General features: G+C 42.8%; 1 protein-coding gene and 1 long non-coding RNA gene across 2 annotated transcripts; both read left to right on the top strand.

Annotated features, from left to right (window-relative positions):
• The first annotated feature begins 2,348 nt into the window (after positions 1–2,348).
• LOC129839022 (uncharacterized) lies at positions 2,349–8,331 on the top strand. The gene is made up of 2 exons (XR_008756966.1): positions 2,349–2,889; positions 4,655–8,331. It is a non-coding gene; the product is annotated as an uncharacterized LOC129839022 (long non-coding RNA).
• Positions 8,332–13,217: 4,886 nt separating this feature from the next.
• LOC129838990 (zinc finger protein OZF-like) lies at positions 13,218–19,942 on the top strand. Its single transcript, XM_055906256.1, has 2 exons — positions 13,218–13,571; positions 17,313–19,942. Exons 1-2 carry the CDS (start codon positions 13,271–13,273, stop codon positions 18,608–18,610), a joined length of 1,599 nt encoding a protein of 532 aa, XP_055762231.1. The 5' UTR covers positions 13,218–13,270; the 3' UTR covers positions 18,611–19,942.
• Positions 19,943–21,315: the final 1,373 nt, after the last annotated feature.

The following is a 21,315-nucleotide window of genomic DNA, read 5'->3' as shown; positions in this document are numbered from 1 at the left end:
AGTAATACATAGACAGATACAGTAGAATAGGATAGAATACAGTATATGCATATGAGATGAGTAATACATAGACTAAGATACAGTAGAATAGGATAGAATATAGTATATACATATGAGATGAGTAATGCATAGACTAAGATACAGTAGAATAGGATAGAATACAGTATATACATATGAGATGAGTAATACATAGACTAAGATACAGTAGAATAGGATAGAATACAGTATATACCAGAGGTGGGACCAAGTCATTGTTTTACAAGTCACAAGTAAGTCTCAAGTCTTAGCACTCAAGTCCCAAGTCAAGACAAGCTATGGGGCGCAATCGGGCGATGTAGGATAGTACACAGTCGCCCAACCTTAACACACACACACACACACCCTCTCTGTGTGTGGTTACAGTAGGCTAACGTATGCCAATAGTTTTAGGAACAGCAGTAACATCAGGCAGGATTTATGCTACGCTGGGGAGGCGAATGGTCAAGTCGTACGTCCTCTGAAACATGACCCGCCAAACCGAGCTTCTTCACACCCGCCCGCTTAACCCTGAAGAAAGCCGCACCAATATGTCGGAGGAAACAGCGTTCACCTGACGACCGAGGTCAGCCTGCAGGCGCCACTAGGAGTCGCTGGAGCGCGATGAGCCAAGTAAAGCCCTCCCGGCCAAACCCTCCCCTAACCCGGACGACGCTTGGCCAATTGTGTGCCGCCCTATGGGACTCCCGATCACAGCAGGTTGTGGTACAGTCCGGGATCGAACCCGGGTCTGTAGTGACACCTCTAACACTGCGATGCAGTACCTTAGACCACTGCACCACTCAGGTCTATAGTGACACCTCTAACACTGCGATGCAGTACCTTAGATCGCTGCACCACTCAGGTCTATAGTGACACCTCTAACACTGCGATGCAGTACCTTAGATCGCTGCACCACTCAGGTCTATAGTGACACCTCTAACACTGCGATACAGTACCTTAGACCGCTGCACCACTCGGGTCTATAGTGACACCTCTAACACTGTGATACAGTACCTTAGACCGCTGCACCACTCGGGTCTATAGTGACACCTCTAACACTGTGATACAGTACCTTAGACTGCTGCACCACTCGGGTCTATAGTTACACCTCTAACACTGCAATGCAGTACCTTAGACTGCTGCACCACTCGGGTCAATAGTGACACCTCTAACAGTGTGATACAGTACCTTAGATCGCTGTGCCACTCGGGTCTATAGTGACACCTCTAACAGTGTGATACAGTACCTTAGATCGCTGCACCACTCGGGTCTATAGTGACACCTCTAACACTGTGATACAGTACCTTAGACCGCTGCACCACTCGGGTCTATAGTGACACCTCTAACACTGTGATACAGTACCTTAGATCGCTGTGCCACTCGGGTCTATAGTGACACCTCTAACACTGTGATACAATACCTTAGACTGCTGCACCACTCGGGTCTATAGGGACACCTCTAACACTGCGATACAATACCTTAGACTGCTGCACCACTCGTGTCTATAGTGACACCTCTAACACTGCGATACAGTACCTTAGACTGCTGCACCACTCGGGTCTATAGTGACACCTCTAACACTGTGATACAGTACCTTAGATCGCTGTGCCACTCGGGTCTATAGTGACACCTCTAGCACTGTGATACAGTACCTTAGACCGCTGCACCACTCGGGTCTATAGTGACACCTCTAGCACTGTGATGCAGTACCTTAGACTGCTGCACCACTCGGGTCTATAGTGACACCTCTAACACTGTGATACAGTACCTTAGACCGCTGCACCACTCGGGTCTATAGTAACACCTCTAAAAGTGTGATACAGTACCTTAGATCGCTGCACCACTCCGGCAAAACTTTTTTTTTTAACCAATTCTGATGGTTGTTAAAAGTGGAATTTTGACATTATTACCGTTATATCAACACGCTCAACACTCCCAACACGCCCAACTATCCATCTCTTTGGCACCGTAGACATCTAGTGACCAAACATTCCATGTGACCAAACATTCCTGAGGCTGAGTCTCAAATAGTCGCCTGTCCCTTTTAATAGCCGGGCAATGGCACACATAGCAAATACATTTAGGGTATGACTTTATGAAACTGACTTAAAAATGCTGTGGTAAAAAAAAAATATATATTCGCACTAACCAATCAACACATTCCTGTCTTTGTATGTCTCAATATAATAGTATTATTTAATTAAATCCATTTAAAATAATCTTTGTCTGAAAATAAAATATGATCCTCAACTGTGTTTCCCCTCCAGTCAGGAGACGGCGATGTGCGTCTTTCAGGTGACGTATAATGTGACGTATAATCTAGTGGACGGTTCTTCAGAAACAGCTCGTCAACCACCTCCGTAGCTTGCTAGCCAACATAGCCGAAAGATTCAAGCTATTTATACGCTTTCGATGTATATTAGCTACTGTGTTTTAGACACACTTCTATACTTGTTAACCTATTTAATTTGATATTACGTTATTGTGTATTAGTCAGCTATAGTAGCTGACTGGTTAAGTTAGCACTAGCCTAGTCGCTAATGATAGCTAGCTAGCTAACATCCCCGACCATGAGTTCAATAAACTACTCCCCTCCTGTTAAAGAATAGGCGGTCTGCTGGACGGAGAAAAAGGGTCTGTGGCAGAACGTTGTCGTGAAAGAGGAGGAGGAAGAGGAGGATGTTACAGTAAAACAAGTAGAGGGTGAGGCTGTTACAGTGAAAGAAGAAGAGAAAGACGTTTCAGTGAAAGAAGAGGATGATGTTACAGTAAAAGAAGAGGGGGGTGCAGTTTTTGTTGTGAAAGAGGAGGAGGGAGAGATTACTGTCACATTGGAGGAAGTAGAGGAGGTTGGAGATCTGTTTAACATCAGTGAGTACCGTCTCTGCAGTCGTTGAACCAATATGCAGTAAAGGGGTTCTACACTTTAATGTTGTTCTGTAGGAATGGCTGAAGCTTCACTGTAACGTGTAGAACATCAAGAGTGGACCATCAACAAAACGTTAACAATTGATCAAATGCATCCAATGACAATGCCTGAAATACTGTAGTCCTCAATATCTCTTATTAGATTAGCCCAAGATGTACTCTTAGAGGGGCAATCAACATCCATTTTGGGACTTATACATTCATGATATGTACCCATTGTTTCTTCAAGAAATCACTTATAAATGCCTCATGAGCTTAGTTCGACTGTCGTACCCCATCAGAACCCAAAACATAAGCTTGTTTTACTCCTATGTTTATCAAATGTGTAAACAAACACTGTATATCCTCAAAACATGATTAATCAATTTATTTGAGTCTCAAGCATTTCTAAAACATTTAACATTTTCATTTAATTCTTTAAAAAAAATCTAATTTAGAATAAGTAACGTAACAAAATGTGGAAAAAGGGAAGCGGTCTGAACTTAATGAATGCACTATGACCCCAACTAAAAAAAATCTTGGGTCAACCAAGAATCGTCTTTTCTTTCTACCAACCGATTGGTAGAAATGTTATAACGTGTATTTTTCCATATATAGACACACCCCATGTGTTTTAATTAAATCAACTATATGTACTGAACTGGTCTGATGCTTTAAGCACGCTGTTTGATTAAATAATTAAGACACACAAATGACTCGGGAGCCAGAGATCAAGATCGCCTAACCATCAGGAAAAAACTCTTCCTCCTCCCGCTGCTGCTGGCCTTCGTAAATTTTGATGTTATGCTCCTATAGTTTCTGGTAATAGGCTACACCAGCAGTCGGCGACCTTTTCCATTCCATCCATCCTTTGGGTTCCTTTTGGCAAACTCCAAGCAGGCTGTCATGTGTCTTTTACTGAGGAGTGGCTTCCGTCTGGCCACTCTACCATAAAGGCCTGATTGTTGGAGTGCTGCAGAGATGGTTGTCCTTCTGAAAACTCTGGAGCTCTGTCAGAGTGACCACCTCCCTGACCAAGGCCCTTCTCCCCCAATCGCCCAGTTTGGCCGGGTGACTAGCTCTAGGAAGAGTATTACATTTAAAAATGATGGAGGCCACTGTGTTCTTGGGGACCTTCAATGCTGCAGAATTGTTTTGGTACCCTTCCCCAGATCTGTGCCTCGACATAATCCTGTCTTGGAGCTCTACGGACAATTCCTTCGACCTCATTGCTTGTTTTTTTCTCTGACATGCACTGTCAACTGTGGGACCATATATAGACAGTGGTGTGTGCCTTCCAAATCATATCCAATCAATTGAATTTACCACAGGTGGACTGAACAAGTTGTAGATACATCTCAAGGATGATTAATGGAAACAAGATGCACCTGAAAGCAATTTTGAGTCTCATAGCAAAGGGTCTGAATACTTATGTAAATAAGGTATTTCTGTTTATTACCTGTTTTCTCTAACACTGCTTAGAGTTTCAACAACTTTAACTTATTTCTAGCCAACAATCATCGATGTTACTACTAATGTGTAAACAAGACAAAATATGACTTGTTGCTCACTTGACCGTATTAAGACAATTGTCAAATAATTGAACAGACGTCAGTTATTGTACAACTTCATGGGTACACTCTGAGCATCACCTTTTACCTCAAATAAACAGTGGATTTCTTGCTTTTGGGGGCCTTTCACCATCTGTCTGACTTTGTTGTTAACACAGGAGAGAGATGGGGATCCTCTGGGGAGCCTCAACAACATCATGATGCTGACGAGGCAGAGAAGAGTCTCTCCACATCAGAACACCTCAAGAAACACCAGCAGAGACCCACAGGAAGGAAATCTCACTGCTGCCCTGACTGTGGGAAAGATTGTAAATCTTCATCAAAACTTAAAATACACCAGAGAGTACACACAAGAGAGAAGCCTTATAGCTGTGATCAATGTGGGAAGAGTTTTACTCAGTCAAGCTCCCTGAAATCACACCGGAAACTACACACAGGAGAGAAACCTTATAGCTGTGATCAATGTGGGAAGAGTTATATTACATCTAGCCATCTGACACTACACCAAAGAAAACACACAGGAGAGAAATCTTTTCGCTGTGATCAATGTGGGAAAAGATTTTTTAAGTCTAGACATCTGACAGTACACCACAGAACACACACAGGAGAGAAACCTTATAGCTGTGATTAATGTGGGAAGAGTTTAACTACATCTAGGAATCTGACCCTACACCAGTGGACACACAAAGGAGATAAACCTTATAGCTGTGATCAATGTGGGAAGAGATACTCTGGTAAAAGATCTCTTATCAAACATCAGAAAATACATACATGAAGGAGTTGTTTCATGATGTCAATGAAATAATGTCACAATGTAGAATGTTTTTAACAGGAGTATTTTTAGGAGTATTTTAAGGTAATTCACAATGTAGAACCCTAAACGTTTGCCCCATTCAATTGATTTCAGCATGATTTGGATATTAGCCTTGGGGAAAATCCAGGCTCTGAATTGAAAGAGTACTATTTATGTGATTTAACAAAAAATGACTAGCACAACAAAAACTGTGTTACGCTTACCACGTTGGTGACCCACTTGAATCAATATGCAACACTTCAAAATGTAGCTAGCTGTTTTCTACAAATTGTCCTCTAACCTGTGATGTACACATTATTCCTAGATTCCGTGTGGTTTTTGAGCTGTTAGTTTTAACAAGACGTGCAACCTCATCTCCCTCCTCTCGGCACAATTGATTTCAACATGATATCGATGAGTGATGACAAATAAGTGTTGTGTTCCTTTGTTTAGCGACCCCTACATTTAAATGCATCACTCCAAAATGTAGCTGACTGTCTTCTGCAGGTTGTCCTCTAACCAGTGAGGTTAAAGATTTTGTCAGAGATTGTCACACCCTGACCATAGTTTACTTTGTATGTTTTATGTTTTGTTTGGTCAGGGTGTGATCTGAGTGGGCATTCTATGTTGTGTGTCTAGTTTTTCTGTTTCTGTGTTTGGCCTGATATGGTTCTCAGAGGCAGGTGTTAGTCGTTGTCTCTGATTGGGAACCATATTTAGGTAGCCTGTTTTGTCATTGTTGGTATCTTTAGTGGTTGTTGTATGTGCTAGTGTGTTAGGAACATACAATTTGGAATTTTGCTTGTATTTTGAGTAAACTCCGTTGTCTTGCTCAAAACCTTTGTCCTGCGCCTGATAACGCTACATATCTGCACACAATCGCTGACAGAATCACCCACCACAACGGGACCAAGCAGCGTGTTATCGGGTAGCAGCGAGTTCTGGACTCCTGGACATGGGAGGAGATTTGGGGAATATCGCCGCCCCAAAGCAGAGCTGGAGGCAGCGAAAGCTGAGCGGCGGCGATATGAGGAGGCAGCGCGACAGGTACGAGAGGCACACAGGGAGTGTGGCTAAGCCAGGTAGCAGACCTGAGCTCACTCCTCGTGCTTATTATAAGCAGCGCGTTACTGGTCAGGCACCGTGTTATGCGGTTAAGCGCACGGTGTCGCCAGTACGTGCCCATAGCCCGGTGCGCTATGGGGCAGCCCCCCGAAAGTGTCATGCGAGTGTGGCATCCAGCCAGGGCGTATTGTGCCTGCTCAGCGTGTCTGGTCTCCGGTACGCCGTTTCGGTCCAGGGTATCTCTTTCGGTCCAGGGTATCTCGGGGGCGCTGGGAGGGTGCAGTGCGTCCTATGCCTGTGCTCCGCTCGTGCCGGGCAAATGTGGGAGTGGAGCCTAAGGGAGAGGTGCGCGTAGTAGGCACTAGATCTCCAGTGCTCACCCACAGCCCGGTTCAACCTGTGCCTGCACTCTGGAGGGTCCGGGCTAGAGTAGTTATCCATCCTGGGGGAGTGGTGCCAAGGCTGCGCCCCAGAGCTCCAGTGCTCCCCCACAGCCCGGTCCTTCAGGTGCCTCCTCCAAACACCAGGCCTCCTGTAGGTCTCCCCAGCCTGGTAGGTCCTGTGGCAGACCCACGCACCAGGCTGTCTCTCCGTCTCCTCCCTACAGGTGCGCCTGTTTGTCCAGCGCCACCAGAGTCTCCTGTCTGTCCAGCACCGTCTGAGCCGCTAGAGCCGCCCGTCTGTCCTGAGCCGCTAGAGCTGCCCGCCTGTCCTGAGCCGCCCGTCTGTCCTGAGCCGCTAGAGCCGCCCGTCTGTCCTGAGCCGCTAGAGCCGCCCGCCAGTCAGGAGCTGCCAGAGCCGCCCGCCAGTCAGGAGCTGCCAGAGCCGCCCGCCAGTCAGGAGCTGCCAGAGCCGCCCGCCAGTCAGGAGCTGTCAGAGCCACTCCATCCAGTGGGGTCCTTTAGTAGGGTTGCCAGTCCTAGGTCGGCGGCGAGGGTCGCCGCTCAAAGGACGCCACTAAAGCGGACTAAGACTATGGTGGAGTGGGGTCCACGTCCAGCGCCAGAGCCGCCACCGACAGGGGGGGGGGGGTTCTGTCACGCCTTGACCATAGTTTGCTTTGTATGTTTTATATTTTGTTTGGTCAGGGTGTGATCTGAGTGGGCATTCTATGTTGTATGTCTAGTTTTTCTGTTTCTGTGTTTGGCCTGATATGGTTCTCAATCAGAGGCAGGTGTTAGTCGTTGTCTCTGATTGGGAACCATATTTAGGTAGCCTGTTTTGTCATTGTGGGTTGTGGGTGATTGTCTATGTTAGTGTTTTGCGTCAGCACTATATTATTCCTGAAACCCCACCTCTTCAAGGAATACCTAGGATAGGATAAAGCAATCCTTCTGCCCCCCCCCCCCCCTTAAAAGATTTAGATGCACTATTGTAAAGTGGCTGTTCCACTGGATGTCATTAGGTGAATGCACCAATTTGTAAGTCGCTCTGGATAAGAGCGTCTGCTAAATGACTTAAATGTAAAATGTAAATGTATTCATTAGCTTCACGTTCGTCGTTTATTGTTTTGTATAGTTTCGTCAAGTGTTCTCTGTGTTTATTAAATTCAAGATGAACACTTACCACGCTGCATATTGGTCCTCCGATCCTTCAAAGACGAACGTGACAGATATCTCCCATTTCCATGTGTTTTTTTTTTGTTGTGTTAGTTTCAACAGCAAGAACAACCTGATTTCCCCCCTAATCGATATCAGTGATTTATTGCTACTTGTCAAAACAACAGCGTTTTTGGTGCTTGTGCAGTTTTTATAAGGAGCTTGTTTTAAAAAATACAATTATTGTGGCAGATGTTTGTGTATATACCACATGTTAGGTTTTCAATTTATCCCAAACTGTTTCTGCATATTGGTTATTGATTTGGACACATTAAAACTGTGTTTTGACATTGGGCTATCCCACCTAGCAAAATGTAATTGAAAATATGTTGATAATATGGCTATGCAATAAAATATTTCATATTTACATTTCATGTAACATTTAGTAATGATAATTATTCATGCAACCAACAGAATTTTTTTTGGTACAATTATATTGACATTGTTGCCCTGCTTTTAGAATATCATGGTTCATTCTCACATGTGCCGAACCAAATATACTAGAGCATGATATTGGGGACTGGGCCCCGATCCAACAACATGCCTATGGAGTGAACCCTGAAAAGAGAGAGAAGCTCCGCAGTGAGGTGGAAAGTTACTACGGATATTGCAGGAGTTTCCTCTTGAAATCAGACATGTCCGTGGCAGGGAGAACTTGGTTGCTGATTGTCTCAAGGGTGGGCAGTCAAAAAGTTTAGTGTTTTGCGTTTAGCCAGTGTGTTGTCATGGATCACAATTTATTTTGACTGCATGTTTTTCCGTATTGGAGATGTTTTGTTTGGGCTCGTTTCAAGGGGACGAGAGTTCTAGAAGCCAGTGAGTTTTAGGAAGACGAGAGTTCTAGAAGCCAGTGAGTTTTAGGATTCTATAGAAAGAAAAAGGAGAAAAGATACAATTTTATTTTGAAATACGTGTTTTTAAATGTTGACAGACGGTAGACACCATATTTATATTGTGGAAGGTGAAGCATTGTAGTTGATTATAATGAGAAATGGAAGTTGTTTTCTGTTGGTGGTGAGCAAACTTGTCCAACAAAAATATAGGATATCTGTTGTCTTAAAGGGAAGGTGTTACATTTCCTTAGGGTGCTCATTAGTCTTTCAGTTAGTCTTCTGTTTGTTGTGTACTAAATATTTCCGTTTATTTTCCTTGTTTTTTTCCTGAGAAGCCATTGTGTTGCATTCATGTGCTGTACAAATAAAGCTGGATTTGATTTCAACAAATGAACCCAATGACCGGCCAATCAACAGACTCTTAGTCCCTCTTAGTATTAAAATCAGTATCAATCCCATATCAAAGGATTCAACTACTGAAAACGGAAACAAACAAATGGATCAAACAGATCAATCCCATTTTTCCAGCCTGCTGAAGGTGTGGTGGAGTGGTAAACACCACCCCCGGCTCTATCAGGGGCTTGAGGTGATCTCCCACAGCTCTGCTTATGTTATGTTCTGTGGCCTTGCTGTTCCATTTCTTGACTGCCCCTGCAACACAGAAATAAACACATTTAGACATATTATATAAAACATTAAAAGTAATGGATATGGAGCATCTATGGCCTCAGTTACACCAGGCACCTAAATGTGACTTCTGTCATCCGATCACTCCAAGCTGAATTAGGTTCAGATCTACCAGGATGGGCCTTTGACAGTCTGGACACAGTCAGGCCACTGAATATAAATAAGCAACGTAAAGAGGTGGGGTGAATGAGTGGGGAAAAGTACTTTCTACACAAATGACCTTCATAATAGCAAAGAACAAATGTGTGTGTCTGAGGGAAAATTTACTTTCATACAGCCAAAAGGGGTGAGAAATTACACCAATATCAGTGGACAATTTGCACTAATGTAAATTGACAGATGATGGAACATATTCCCTTTTGCTTACGTGATGAACTGCTAAGAAGACATAAATATTTACCATCTAAACCATGTGTGACCTCTCATCTCTGGCTGTAGAAGTGTTCTTCCTAACCAGTCCCTCAACAGCTCGCTGACTGAGCTCCACCTTCACTGGGTCTTCAGAGGAGAGGAAGGCTGAGGAGGGATGGAAGGATGAATGGACCAGTTAGTCAAAGAAATGTAGCGCTCCTGTCTATGCTGTTTGACAAAATCACTATTTTAGTAGTTCGTTAAAGTAAATAAGGCTTTATAACTGCTGAATACCAACTATCAATCACTTAGATGTGTATTTTCAGGTAGCGATACATCCTTGGGACGTCCCTAGCCCATTGAAGTTGACATTTTCAGTGGTTAAGGGTTAGGGTTGGGATGTCCCAAGAATCCCAGATAGCATTGAACATTGTGCATTTGTAACCGATGTGAAATGGCTAGATGGTTAGCGGCGTGCTCGTTAATAGCGATGGTAACAATGTTTCGTGGGAGGCAGTTGCTGATGTGTGCAGAGTCCCTGGTTCGAGCCCAGGTAGGGGCGAGGAGAGGGACGGAAGCTATACTGTTACACATTCTTCAGTCTCTTTTACGTAGCAGGTGTAAAAGAAACACAGACAAGACAAGTAGGCGCTCAGGTCATTATGGTCATTGTAGTTTAAAAAAAATTGCATCTAATTATACGTAACTGTATGTGGGGTTGTTAGAGAAGAATGTGATTGTCAGCCCTAACAATCCATTCTAGCACCGCAACAGGTTCTGTAAAAGTCTTCATTGATGACGTGTTCCTTCTATTCCAGGGGACAGCAGAGGAACTTCATCGATTCCACTCCTTCATCAATACAAGCAGTGAACATCTGAAATTCACCTTCACCTTTGATGAGCATGAAACAAGTTACTGGATGGTTGGACTATACTGTTCTCGTCAATCATCTTAAATACTATACTTAAAAACTGTATATCAACCAATCCTCCATTGTTAACGCAATAGAAAGGTCAAATGCTTTATTATCTAAAAATGTAAAGTGCTGGGCGACAGTGAGAAATAAAATGGTGCAGTTTGAGGCCATGTGGCAGACAGTGATGCAGGAGCTGGAGATGGAGGTGTGTTCTAGTGGGTCTGGGCAGGTGTGATGTAGTTAATGGAGATGGAGGTGTGTTGTAGTGGGTCAGGTGTGATGTAGTTAATGGAGATGGAGGTGTGTTATAGTGGGTCTGGGCAGGTGTGATGTAGTTAATGGAGATGGTGGTGTGTTCTAGTGGGTCTGGGCAGGTGTGATGTAGTTAATGGAGATGAAGGTGTGTTCTAGTGGGTCTGGGCAGGTGTGATGTAGTTAATGGAGATGGAGGCGTGTTCTAGTGGGTCTGGGCAGGTGTGATGTAGTTAATGGAGATGGAGGCGTGTTCTAGTGGGTCTGGGCAGGTGTGATGTAGTTAATGGAGATGGAGGTGTGTTCTAGTGGGTCTGGGCAGGTGTGATGTAGTTAATGGAGATGAAGGTGTGTTCTAGTGGGTCTGGGCAGGTGTGATGTAGTTAATGGAGATGGAGGTGTGTTCTAGTGGGTCTGGGCAGGTGTGATGTAGTTAATGGAGATGGAGGTGTGTTCTAGTGGGTCTGGGCAGGTGTGATGTAGTTAATGGAGATGGAGGTGTGTTCTAGTGGGTCTGGGCAGGTGTGATGTAGTTAATGGAGATGGAGGTGTGTTCTAGTGGGTCTGGGCAGGTGTGATGTAGTTAATGGAGATGGAGGCGTGTTCTAGTGGGTCTGGGCAGGTGTGATGTAGTTAATGGAGATGGTGGCGTATTCTAGTGGGTCTGGGCAGGTGTGATGTAGTTAATGGAGATGGAGGTGTGTTCTAGTGGGTCTGGGCAGGTGTGATGTAGTTAATGGAGATGGAGGTGTGTTCTAGTGGGTCTGGGCAGGTGTGATGTAGTTAATGGAGATGGAGGTGTGTTCTAGTGGGTCTGGGCAGGTGTGATGTAGTTAATGGAGATGGAGGTGTGTTCTAGTGGGTCTGGGCAGGTGTGATGTAGTTAATGGAGATGGAGGTGTGTTCTAGTGGGTCTGGGCAGGTGTGATGTAGTTAATGGAGATGGAGGTGTGTTCTAGTGGGTCTGGACAGGCGTGATGTAGTTAATGGAGATGGAGGTGTGTTCTAGTGGGTCTGGGCAGGTGTGTTGTAGTTAATGGAGATGGAGGTGTGTTCTAGTGGGTCTGGGCAGGTGTGATGTAGTTAATGAAGATGGAGGTGTGTTCTAGTGGGTCTGGGCAGGTGTGGTGTAGTTAATGGAGATGGAGGTGTGTTCTAGTGGGTCTGGGCAGGTGTGATGTAGTTAATGTTTCTATGATGTTGTTTGTATGTTTTGTATTGTTTATAAAATATCAAATAAAATATTAAAACATTTCCAATTCAAAGTAACACCTCACAGTTCTATGTTTGGAGTTATTATATTAAACCAATCAAAATTCAGAAGAATGCCAAAGTCAGGTGTGAAGTAATATGGAGGACCAGCCTATTCCCTATGATATATATTACAACAGAAATAACTTAAAATGTATCACTTTAAATTAAACCAAGTTTGCGCTCATGACTTGAGTGATTAAAGTAAACCACAGTTTTGGAAATACATAATGCCATCTAACCAAATATCAAAGAATGTTAGCTAGATGTAGTTATCTTAGCCAGCCAGCTAAAATTAGCTATATGTAGTTATCTTAGCCAGCCAGCTAACATTAGCTATATGCAGTTATCTTAGCCAACCAGCTAACGTTAGCTATTTAGCCAACTAGCTATTAGCCTAACCAGCATAGCCAACCAGCACGGTTATGGTCAGCGAGACCAACTAACGTTACCGGAGAAAAAGTTACAAAACTCCCGTAGTCTAATTCACAGAAAACATGCTGAAAAGTAGTGATGGGGAAATAAAGCTTCCTGAAGCATTGATGCTTTCCAGCCAATTGTGTCAAAAATAGGTTCATTACTCAAGTCTTTGAGCGACACAGAATTTAGAACAGCCACATTTTATAGATGAAGTCACTCGCCGTAGCAGCGTAGCCATTATGTCGTATATTAAACCACTGGCCGTGTTCGAGAGCATCAAAATCATGCTGCGTTGTGGGTAAAACGGTGACTGGCTGACTGATTTATAAATAATAATGAGTAGTTATTTATGATGCAAGGTGATTTGTAAATTAGTCAGTCAGCAGTTAGCAGCCACCTACACTGTCGGCTTCAATGTCGAACGAGCCCAATACCAAACCAATCAGGTGTTCAGAAATCAGAAATTATTCTTCAGACGTCATTGATCACGTGCTGCTGATAAAGTGACACTGCTTTGAATTATACCGCTTAGCGACTTCAGTACATGTCTCATAGCTCCAGTCTCAAACTTAACCCCGTTCCTGCTGAAGAAGAGAAGGTCTGCTGGATGGAGAAAGAAGCTCTCGTGAAAGAGGAGGAAGAGGAGGCTGTTACAATACAAAAACAAGTAGAGGGTGAGGCTGTTACAGTGAAAGAAGAAGAGAAAGACGTTACAGTGAAAGAAGAAGAGAAAGATGTTTCAGTTAAAGAAGAGGAAGACGCGTTCAGAGTGAAAGAAGAGGAGGGGGACATGACTGTCACATCGAAAAATGAAGAAGAGGAGGAAACTGGATATCTGGGCCCGGTTTCCCAAACGCATCTTCAGGCATCCAATGGTTCTAACGATGAACGTTCCCTGATTAACACGAGTAAGTACTGTCTGAAAAACAGAGGTACAAACTCTGCTGTTGATGTTTGGTGTTAAAGGTGTTAAAGGGGAAATTTGCAATTGCTACATCCAAATTTTGACTTTTAAATTATTTATTTATAGAAACAATGTAATTCAACACTGTATAGGCTCAACATGGTTAAAACTATAATGTTGATATCATGGATGGTCAGTCCTTGCCTCCATAAGTCTGTCTATGAATTTGAGAGTAGTTAAATGTCTCCAGGCCCATCATCATCTTATTACCAAAACAGTGGTGGAATGACAGCTTTGTTATTGTTTCAACTGCAGATTGGTTGATTGATGTGTGTTTTTTTTAAAGGGACAACCTAGTATTTAAACAGCAACAAATGGCTGCCCAGAGACTTGGTTTGGTAAATAGCTGAGGGATGGGTGAAGGAGAAGTGTAACCACTCTCAAATTCATAGAGAAAGCTATTGTATCAACCTTAATGGAAAACCTAGGGACCTCGTCAAGAAGTTCAGACATCTTGGCGTAACAGTTATAAGGTGTTGGCTTGACAATCGCTGGACCCAGGTTTGAGTTCAGCTCAGGGCTACTCAGCGCCATCCATGATGTCATAATGATAGTTTAACCAGGTTTCTATGATATATAGTATATTCTAGAATTCCTCCATGATGTCATAATGATAGTTTAACCAGGTTTCTAGGCTATATAGTATATTCTAGAATTCCTCCATGATGTCATAATGATAGTTTAACCAGGTTTCTAGGATTTATAGTACATTCTAGAATTCATCCATGAGGTCATAATGATAGTTTAACCAGGTTTCTAGGCTATAACGTATATTCTATAACTGCCAGTGTATATTCAGCTAAATTTATTCATACCATTTACATTAAAAGTGAAACATACCTAGATTCAATAACATTCATTCTTTGTTTAATTCCATGAATTGGTTTGAAACATTTGTTTTAAAACCTTCTCAAAGTTGGTGCCTTGACGGTTTTGTAAAAAACGGTTTATCATAAAACACTATTTTAATATGTTTAAAATTGAACCTTTATTTAACTAGGCAAGTCAGTTAAGAACAAATTCTTATTTACACTAATGGCCTACCTCGGACGACGCTGGTCCAATTGTGCAACGCCCTATGGAACTCCCAATTACGGCCGGTTGTGATACAGCCTGCAATCAAACCAGGGTGTCTGTAGTGACGCCTCAAGCGCTGAGATGCAGTGCTTTAGACTGCTGCGCCACATGGGAGCACAACATTGACTAACGTTGGCATGCATAACTTCCAATGAATTAACCTTACTGGTATTCCCCCGGCGTTAGGGCAACCCCATTCCTATTTTACATTTCTGGAGTTTATTGGACATTTTCCAGTACCTTTAGAATTTTCCAGTATCTATACTGTTATCTTAGAAGTAGTAAGCAGAATCAATATAGGGTTAACCATTAAACATATGGAAGCAGAATCCATGTGATTGTGCAAAGCTGGATCAACACACCTGGGCATTCTGGGTCTTGTGAAGGCCTTTGGACAGGAACATTGGTTAATCATTTGTAAGCACCATAGGCTTGGACTTGTGACGGCCTTTGGACAGGAACATTAGTTAATCAGTTATAGGCACCTGCAATAGGAGTGTGTATGTCTGTTTATTTTTGTGTCATTGCAATGGTCACGCCACCAATAGAAACTATGCCCGAATGTCTGAGCCAATCAGAGAATGGAAACTAAGCAAAAAGATAAGGGTGGCCAAGGCTAAAGGGTATTAATCATTTACATGAAGGGGAGTGTGTTATAAGTGGGACAGTTTTTTTCTATTCTGAAATTCACTCTAACTACATAACATTTAGTGTCTCCTTATGTTACGCTGGGAAAACAGTTTTCATGGGCACAGAAATCCTAAATAATTTCAGAGTTTGCTAAATCCAGTGGTTCTAACCGAGAGTCACCTTAAGTTGATTCACAACACCTAAATTGATACGGTCATTAACGCGGTTCATCAATAATTACACATAATACTTAATACTGTAGCTGTTTAGTTACAGTCACATGTTCAACTATCATCAGCTGATCCAGGAAATAATTTTCTGAATGACAGTCAAATGACAAACATCACGACATGCAACAACAACCAAAGTGCTTCTTCATTCATTACTCTGGTAAAGACAGTTATGCCGTGCTCCACGTTGGATCCAACATCCCTAACAAATTGATGTTTATAATGTTATTGTCTGCTTGATTTACAGTAGGGTCTCATTAGTCTGTTTGGACACAGAGATCCTTAGCTCATAATGTGTAGAGAACTGTTCCTTGATGGATAGGCTATTGTACGATCCAGGGTTTTGCCACAGAGCTATTTTCCTTTATTCAGGACATTTAGAATGACAACACTTTACAGAGTAGCCTAGTGGGATTATTCACAAAATTATCTGGTGATCTACAGTAGGTCTATGTTATTGTTTCCAGTCGCCTTGCCCTGATTAAAAGCAGTGGTTCGCGCTTTCAGTTTTGCGCGAATGCAGCCATCGATCCACGGTTTCTGGTTGGGGAAGGTTTTAATAGTTGCTGTGGCTACACCCTCACCTATGCACTTGCTAATAAACTCGCTCACTGAATCAGCGTATTCATCAATGTTATTGTCCGACGCTATGCGGAACATATCCCAGTCCACGTGATCGAAGCAATCTTGAAGCGTGGGATCCGATTGGTCGGACCAGCGTTGAACAGACCTGAGCACTGGCGCTTCCTGTTTTAGTTTCTGTCTATAGGCTGGGAGCAACAAAATTGAGTCGTGGTCAGCTTTTCCAAAAGGAGGGCGGTTGAGGGCTTTGTATGCGTCACGGAAGTTAGAATAACAATGATCCAGGGTTTTGCCAGCCCGGGTCGTGCATTTGATATGCTGATAAAATTTAGGGATCCTTGTTTTCAGATTAGCCTTGTTAAAATCCCCAGCTACAATAAATGCAGCCTCAGGATATGTGGTTTACAGTTTACATAGAGTTCAATGAAGTTCTTTCAGGAACGTCAATGTGTCTGCTTGGGGGGGATATACACAACTGTGATTATAATCGAAGAGAATTCTCTTGGTAGGTAATGCGGTCGGCATTTGAATGTAAGGAGTTCTAGGTCAGGTGAACAAAAGGACTTGAGTTCCTGTATGTTGTTATGATCACACCAAGTCTCGTTAATCATAAGGCATACACCCCCTCCCTTCTTCTTACCAGAGAGATGTTTGTTTCTGTCGGCGCGATGCGTGAAGAAACCAGGTGGCTGTACCGACTCTGATAACGTATCCCGAGTGAGCCATGTTTCCGTGAAACAAAGAACGTTACAATCTCTGATGTCTCTCTGGAAGGCAACCCTTGCTCGGATTTCGTCTAGCTTGTTGTCAAGAGACTGGACATTGGCTAGTAGTATACTCGGGAGCGGTGCGCGATGTGCCCGTCTACGGAGCCTGACCAGAAGATCGCTCCGTCTGCCCCTTCTGCGGCGCCTTTGTTTTGGGTCGTTGTTTTGTTTTGGGTCGCCGGCTTTAATAACTTATTTCTAGTTACCACTAATGTGAAAACAAGACTAAATATGACTTGTTGCTCACTTGACTGTCTTAAATGTCAAATAATTTAACAGACGTCAATTGTTGTAGAACTTCATGGGTGCGCTCTGGGCATCACCTTTTACCTCAAATAAACAATGGATTTCTGTTGTTGTGGGCCTTTAACCATCTGTCTGACTTTGCCATTCACACAGGAGAGAGGCGGGACTATCGTGGGACCTCTGGGGAGCCTCAACAACATCATGATGCTGACGAGGCAGAGAAGAGTCTCTCCACATCCGAACAGCTCAAGAAACACCAGCAGAGACCCACAGGGAAGAAATCTCACTGCTGCGCTGACTGTGGGAAGAGATTCAACTCTTCAGGAGACCTTAAAATACATCAAAGAATTCACACTGGAGAGAAACCTCATGGCTGTGATGAATGTGGGAAGAGTTTCATTCAGCTACAAACCCTGAAATCACACCAGAGAATACACATTGGAGAGAAACCTTTTGGCTGTTATCAATGTGGGAAGAGTTTTACTCAGCTAAACAGCCTGATAGTACATCAACGGACACACACAGGAGAGAAACCTTATAGCTGTAATCAATGTGGGAAGAGATTTTCAACATCTAGCTATCTAACTATACACCAGAGAACACACACAGGAGAGACACCGTATAGCTGTGATCAATGTGGGAAGAGTTTTACTCAGCTAAACAACCTGATAGTACACCAGCGTACACACACAGGAGAGAAACCTTATGGCTGTGATCAGTGTGTGAAGAGTTTTTATACATCTAGCCAGCTGACTTCACACCAGAGAACACACACAGGAGAGAAATCTTATAGCTGTAATCAGTGTGTGAAGAGTTTTTATACATCTAGCCAGCTGACTTCACACCAGAGAACACACACAGGAGAAAAATCTTATAGCTGTGATCAATGTGGGAAGAGTTTTACTACATCTAGCCAGCTGACTTCACACCAGAGAACACACACAGGAGAGAAACCTTTTAGCTGTGATCAATGTGGGAAGAGTTTTACTACATCTAGCCAGCTAACTTTACACCAGAGGACGCACACAGGAGAGAAACCTTATAGCTGTGATCAATGTGGGAAGAGTTTTACTACATCTCGCCAGCTGACTTCACACCAGAGAACGCACACAGGAGAGAAACCTTTTAGCTGTACTCAATGTGGGAATAGTTTTACTCAGTCATTCAGCCTGACATACCACCAGAGAACACACACAGGAGAGAAACCTTATAGCTGTGATCAATGTGGGAAGCGTTTTAGTCACCCAAGCACCCTAATATCACACCGGAGAACTCACACTGGAGAGAAACCTTATAGCTGTGATCAATGTGGGAAGAGTTTTAGTCACCCAAGCACCCTAATATCACACCAGAGAACACACACAGGAGAAAAACCTTATAGCTGTGATCAGTGTGACAAGAGATACTCTGATAAAAGATCTCTGATCAAACATCAGAAAATACATACATAAAGGAGTTGTTTCATGATATCAATGAAATGATGTCACAATGTCCTGCTAATTCTGAGTTTTATGGTGTCCATGCTTCCTGCAGCTAGTCTGGGTGTCGAAGACATGGGTTTCATTAGAGATGGCTTGAAGCTGACAACTGATTGATGTCTCGTGATTAAAAACCAAACAGCCACATTCCATTCTATGACTAGTGGTGCAGATGAGACATATGTCTCAGGTCTGATTGAGCCTGCATTCCATAGACAAGATGTGGTGTATGTTTATCTGGGATAGAGAGGAGTAGAACAAAGGCCTCAATGGTCCTTAGACATCCTGGCATCTGGGAAATTATGCCAGGGTCTGGGGTTAAGATAACACCTGGGAAATTGGGTCGGGGGTTAAGATAACACCTGGTAAATTAGGCCAGGGTCTGGGGTTAAGATAACACCTGGTAAATTAGGCCATGTTCTGGGGTTAAGATAACACCAGGTGCAGATGAGCCCAGAGTGGCTTATGGTGCCCCCCAATCCATATGGGAGAGGTGGAGCCAAGCATTCTGGGTATTAGCAATATAAACTGTGCGTTGTCTGTAAAGGGTAGACTCTCAGACTAACAGTCAGTTAAGACTGTTGGGCTGACGGTTTCATTATTGCAATAATTAATTGATATTAAATAAAGATGATTGTTTGACCAAGTCACTCTCTACTGAATTTCCACGACACCACCCACTTGAATTAAAATGCAACACTCCAAAATGTAGCTAGCTGTTCTATACAAGTTGTCCTCTAACCAGTGATGTACACATTATTCCCAGATTCCGTGTGTTTTTTGATCTGTTAGTTTTAACAGGACGTGCAACCTCATCTCCCTCCTCTCGGCACAATTGATTTCAACATGATATCGATGAGTTATGACAAATAAGTGTTGCGTTCCTTTGTTTAGCAACCCCTAAATTTAAATGCATCACTCCAAAATGTAGCTGACTGTCTTGTGCAGGTTATCCTCTAACCAGTGAGGTGAAATATATCTCCCATTTTGTCAAAACAACAGCGTTTCTGGTGCTTGTGCAGTTTAAAAGGTGATTGTTTAAGTAATAAGTAACATGATTATTGTGGCAGATGTATTGTCTATATAGCACATTTTACATTTAGGTTTTCAATTTATCACAAACTGTTTTTGCATTATGGTTATTGCTTTAGACACGTTCAAACTGTGTTTTGACATTGGGGCTATCCCACCTAGCAAAATGTCATTGAAAAGAAGACCAATATATGTCTGGCTGTAGTTGAAAGTGAAATGTGAAAGAGGTATTTTTGTTGTTTTATAAACTATTAAATAAGAATTTGTCCTTAATTTACAATGAAGCCTACTGGGGAGCAGTACAACAGATTTTGACCTCGTGGATTCAATCCAGCAACCTTTTGGTTACTGTTAAATGAAGGTTTACACATGGACGCAGCCTATACACCTATAATCAATTTTATTGAGAATCACTCCAGTATTTCTTGACAACGTTCAAATGCTAATTGTCTTTATTCCACTACTGAAGAAGCATGACTCAAATCACCTCATATTTCAAACATCCAGCCTGACAAAAGATGCATGTTTTATTATTCCATGCATCACCCTTAAGTTAATTATTGCCAATACAAATTAACAAAGGGGTGAACATTTGGTTTTCATTTTCATATTTACAATTTATGTAACATTTAGTAATCATAATTATTTATGGAACCAGCTGACCATTTTTGGGTACAATTATATTGACGTTGTTGCCCTGCTTTTAGAATATCAGGATTCATTCTCAGATGTGCTAACCCAAATTCATGACATTGGGGACTTGGCCCCGATCCAAAAACATGACTATCTAGTGAACCCTGAAAAGAGAGAGAAGCTCCGCAGTGAGGTGGAAAGTTACTGCGGATATTGCAGGTGTTGGTTTCTGATTGTCTCAAGGGTGGGCAGTCAGCAAGTTTTGCGTTTAGCCAATGCTTTGCCATGGATCACAACTTATTTTGTTCCAAGGGGTCTAGAGTTCTAGAACTAAGTGAGTTTTAGGAAGACGAGAGTTCTATAAGCTTGTGGGGGAAAATATAGGATCTATTTGTTGTCTTAAGAGGGAATGTGTTACATTCTTTGTTTTTTTCTATTTATGTTTTGAGGTTGGACTTTATCACGTATAGCTCGTTAGCACGTATAGCTCGTTAGCACGTATAGCTCGTTAGCACGTATAGCTCGTTAGCACGTATAGCTCGTTAGCACGTATAGCTCGTTAGCACGTATAGCTCGTTAGCACGTATAGCTCGTTAGCACGTATAGCTCGTTAGCACGTATAGCTCGTTAGCACGTATAGCTCGTTAGCACGTATAGCTCGTTAGCACGTATAGCTCGTTAGCACTGATTTCAGGTTCTATTTAAGAGTGTCTGGCCCAGTGCTCCAGTTGTCTTGATAGATGTGGAGAGTCAACACCTTTAGTTGCTCCACTTTTTTGGTTTACTTCCTGTCTTTAAGTTTGTTGTGGGTTTTTCTTTTGTTTGCCTCTTCTTGGCCAGATTTAGTGGATCTCATGGTGGTTGTCTTTTAGATCCCAGTTGTTGTTACTAGTCAACTTTCAGTGGACACCCCCATAGTGTCTTTCAGAACTCCTCCTAAAACCCTACATGTTTAGTTGTGGTTGTTGTCAGTGACTCTTTGTTAGTTCCCTCTTCTATTTAAAGGACTTTTC

Source organism: Salvelinus fontinalis, chromosome 40 (assembly GCF_029448725.1).
Source record: "Salvelinus fontinalis isolate EN_2023a chromosome 40, ASM2944872v1, whole genome shotgun sequence".
Taxonomy (NCBI): domain Eukaryota; kingdom Metazoa; phylum Chordata; class Actinopteri; order Salmoniformes; family Salmonidae; genus Salvelinus; species Salvelinus fontinalis.
Note: the sequence above shows the minus strand (reverse complement) of the source record. Positions and strands in the feature narration are given on the sequence as shown.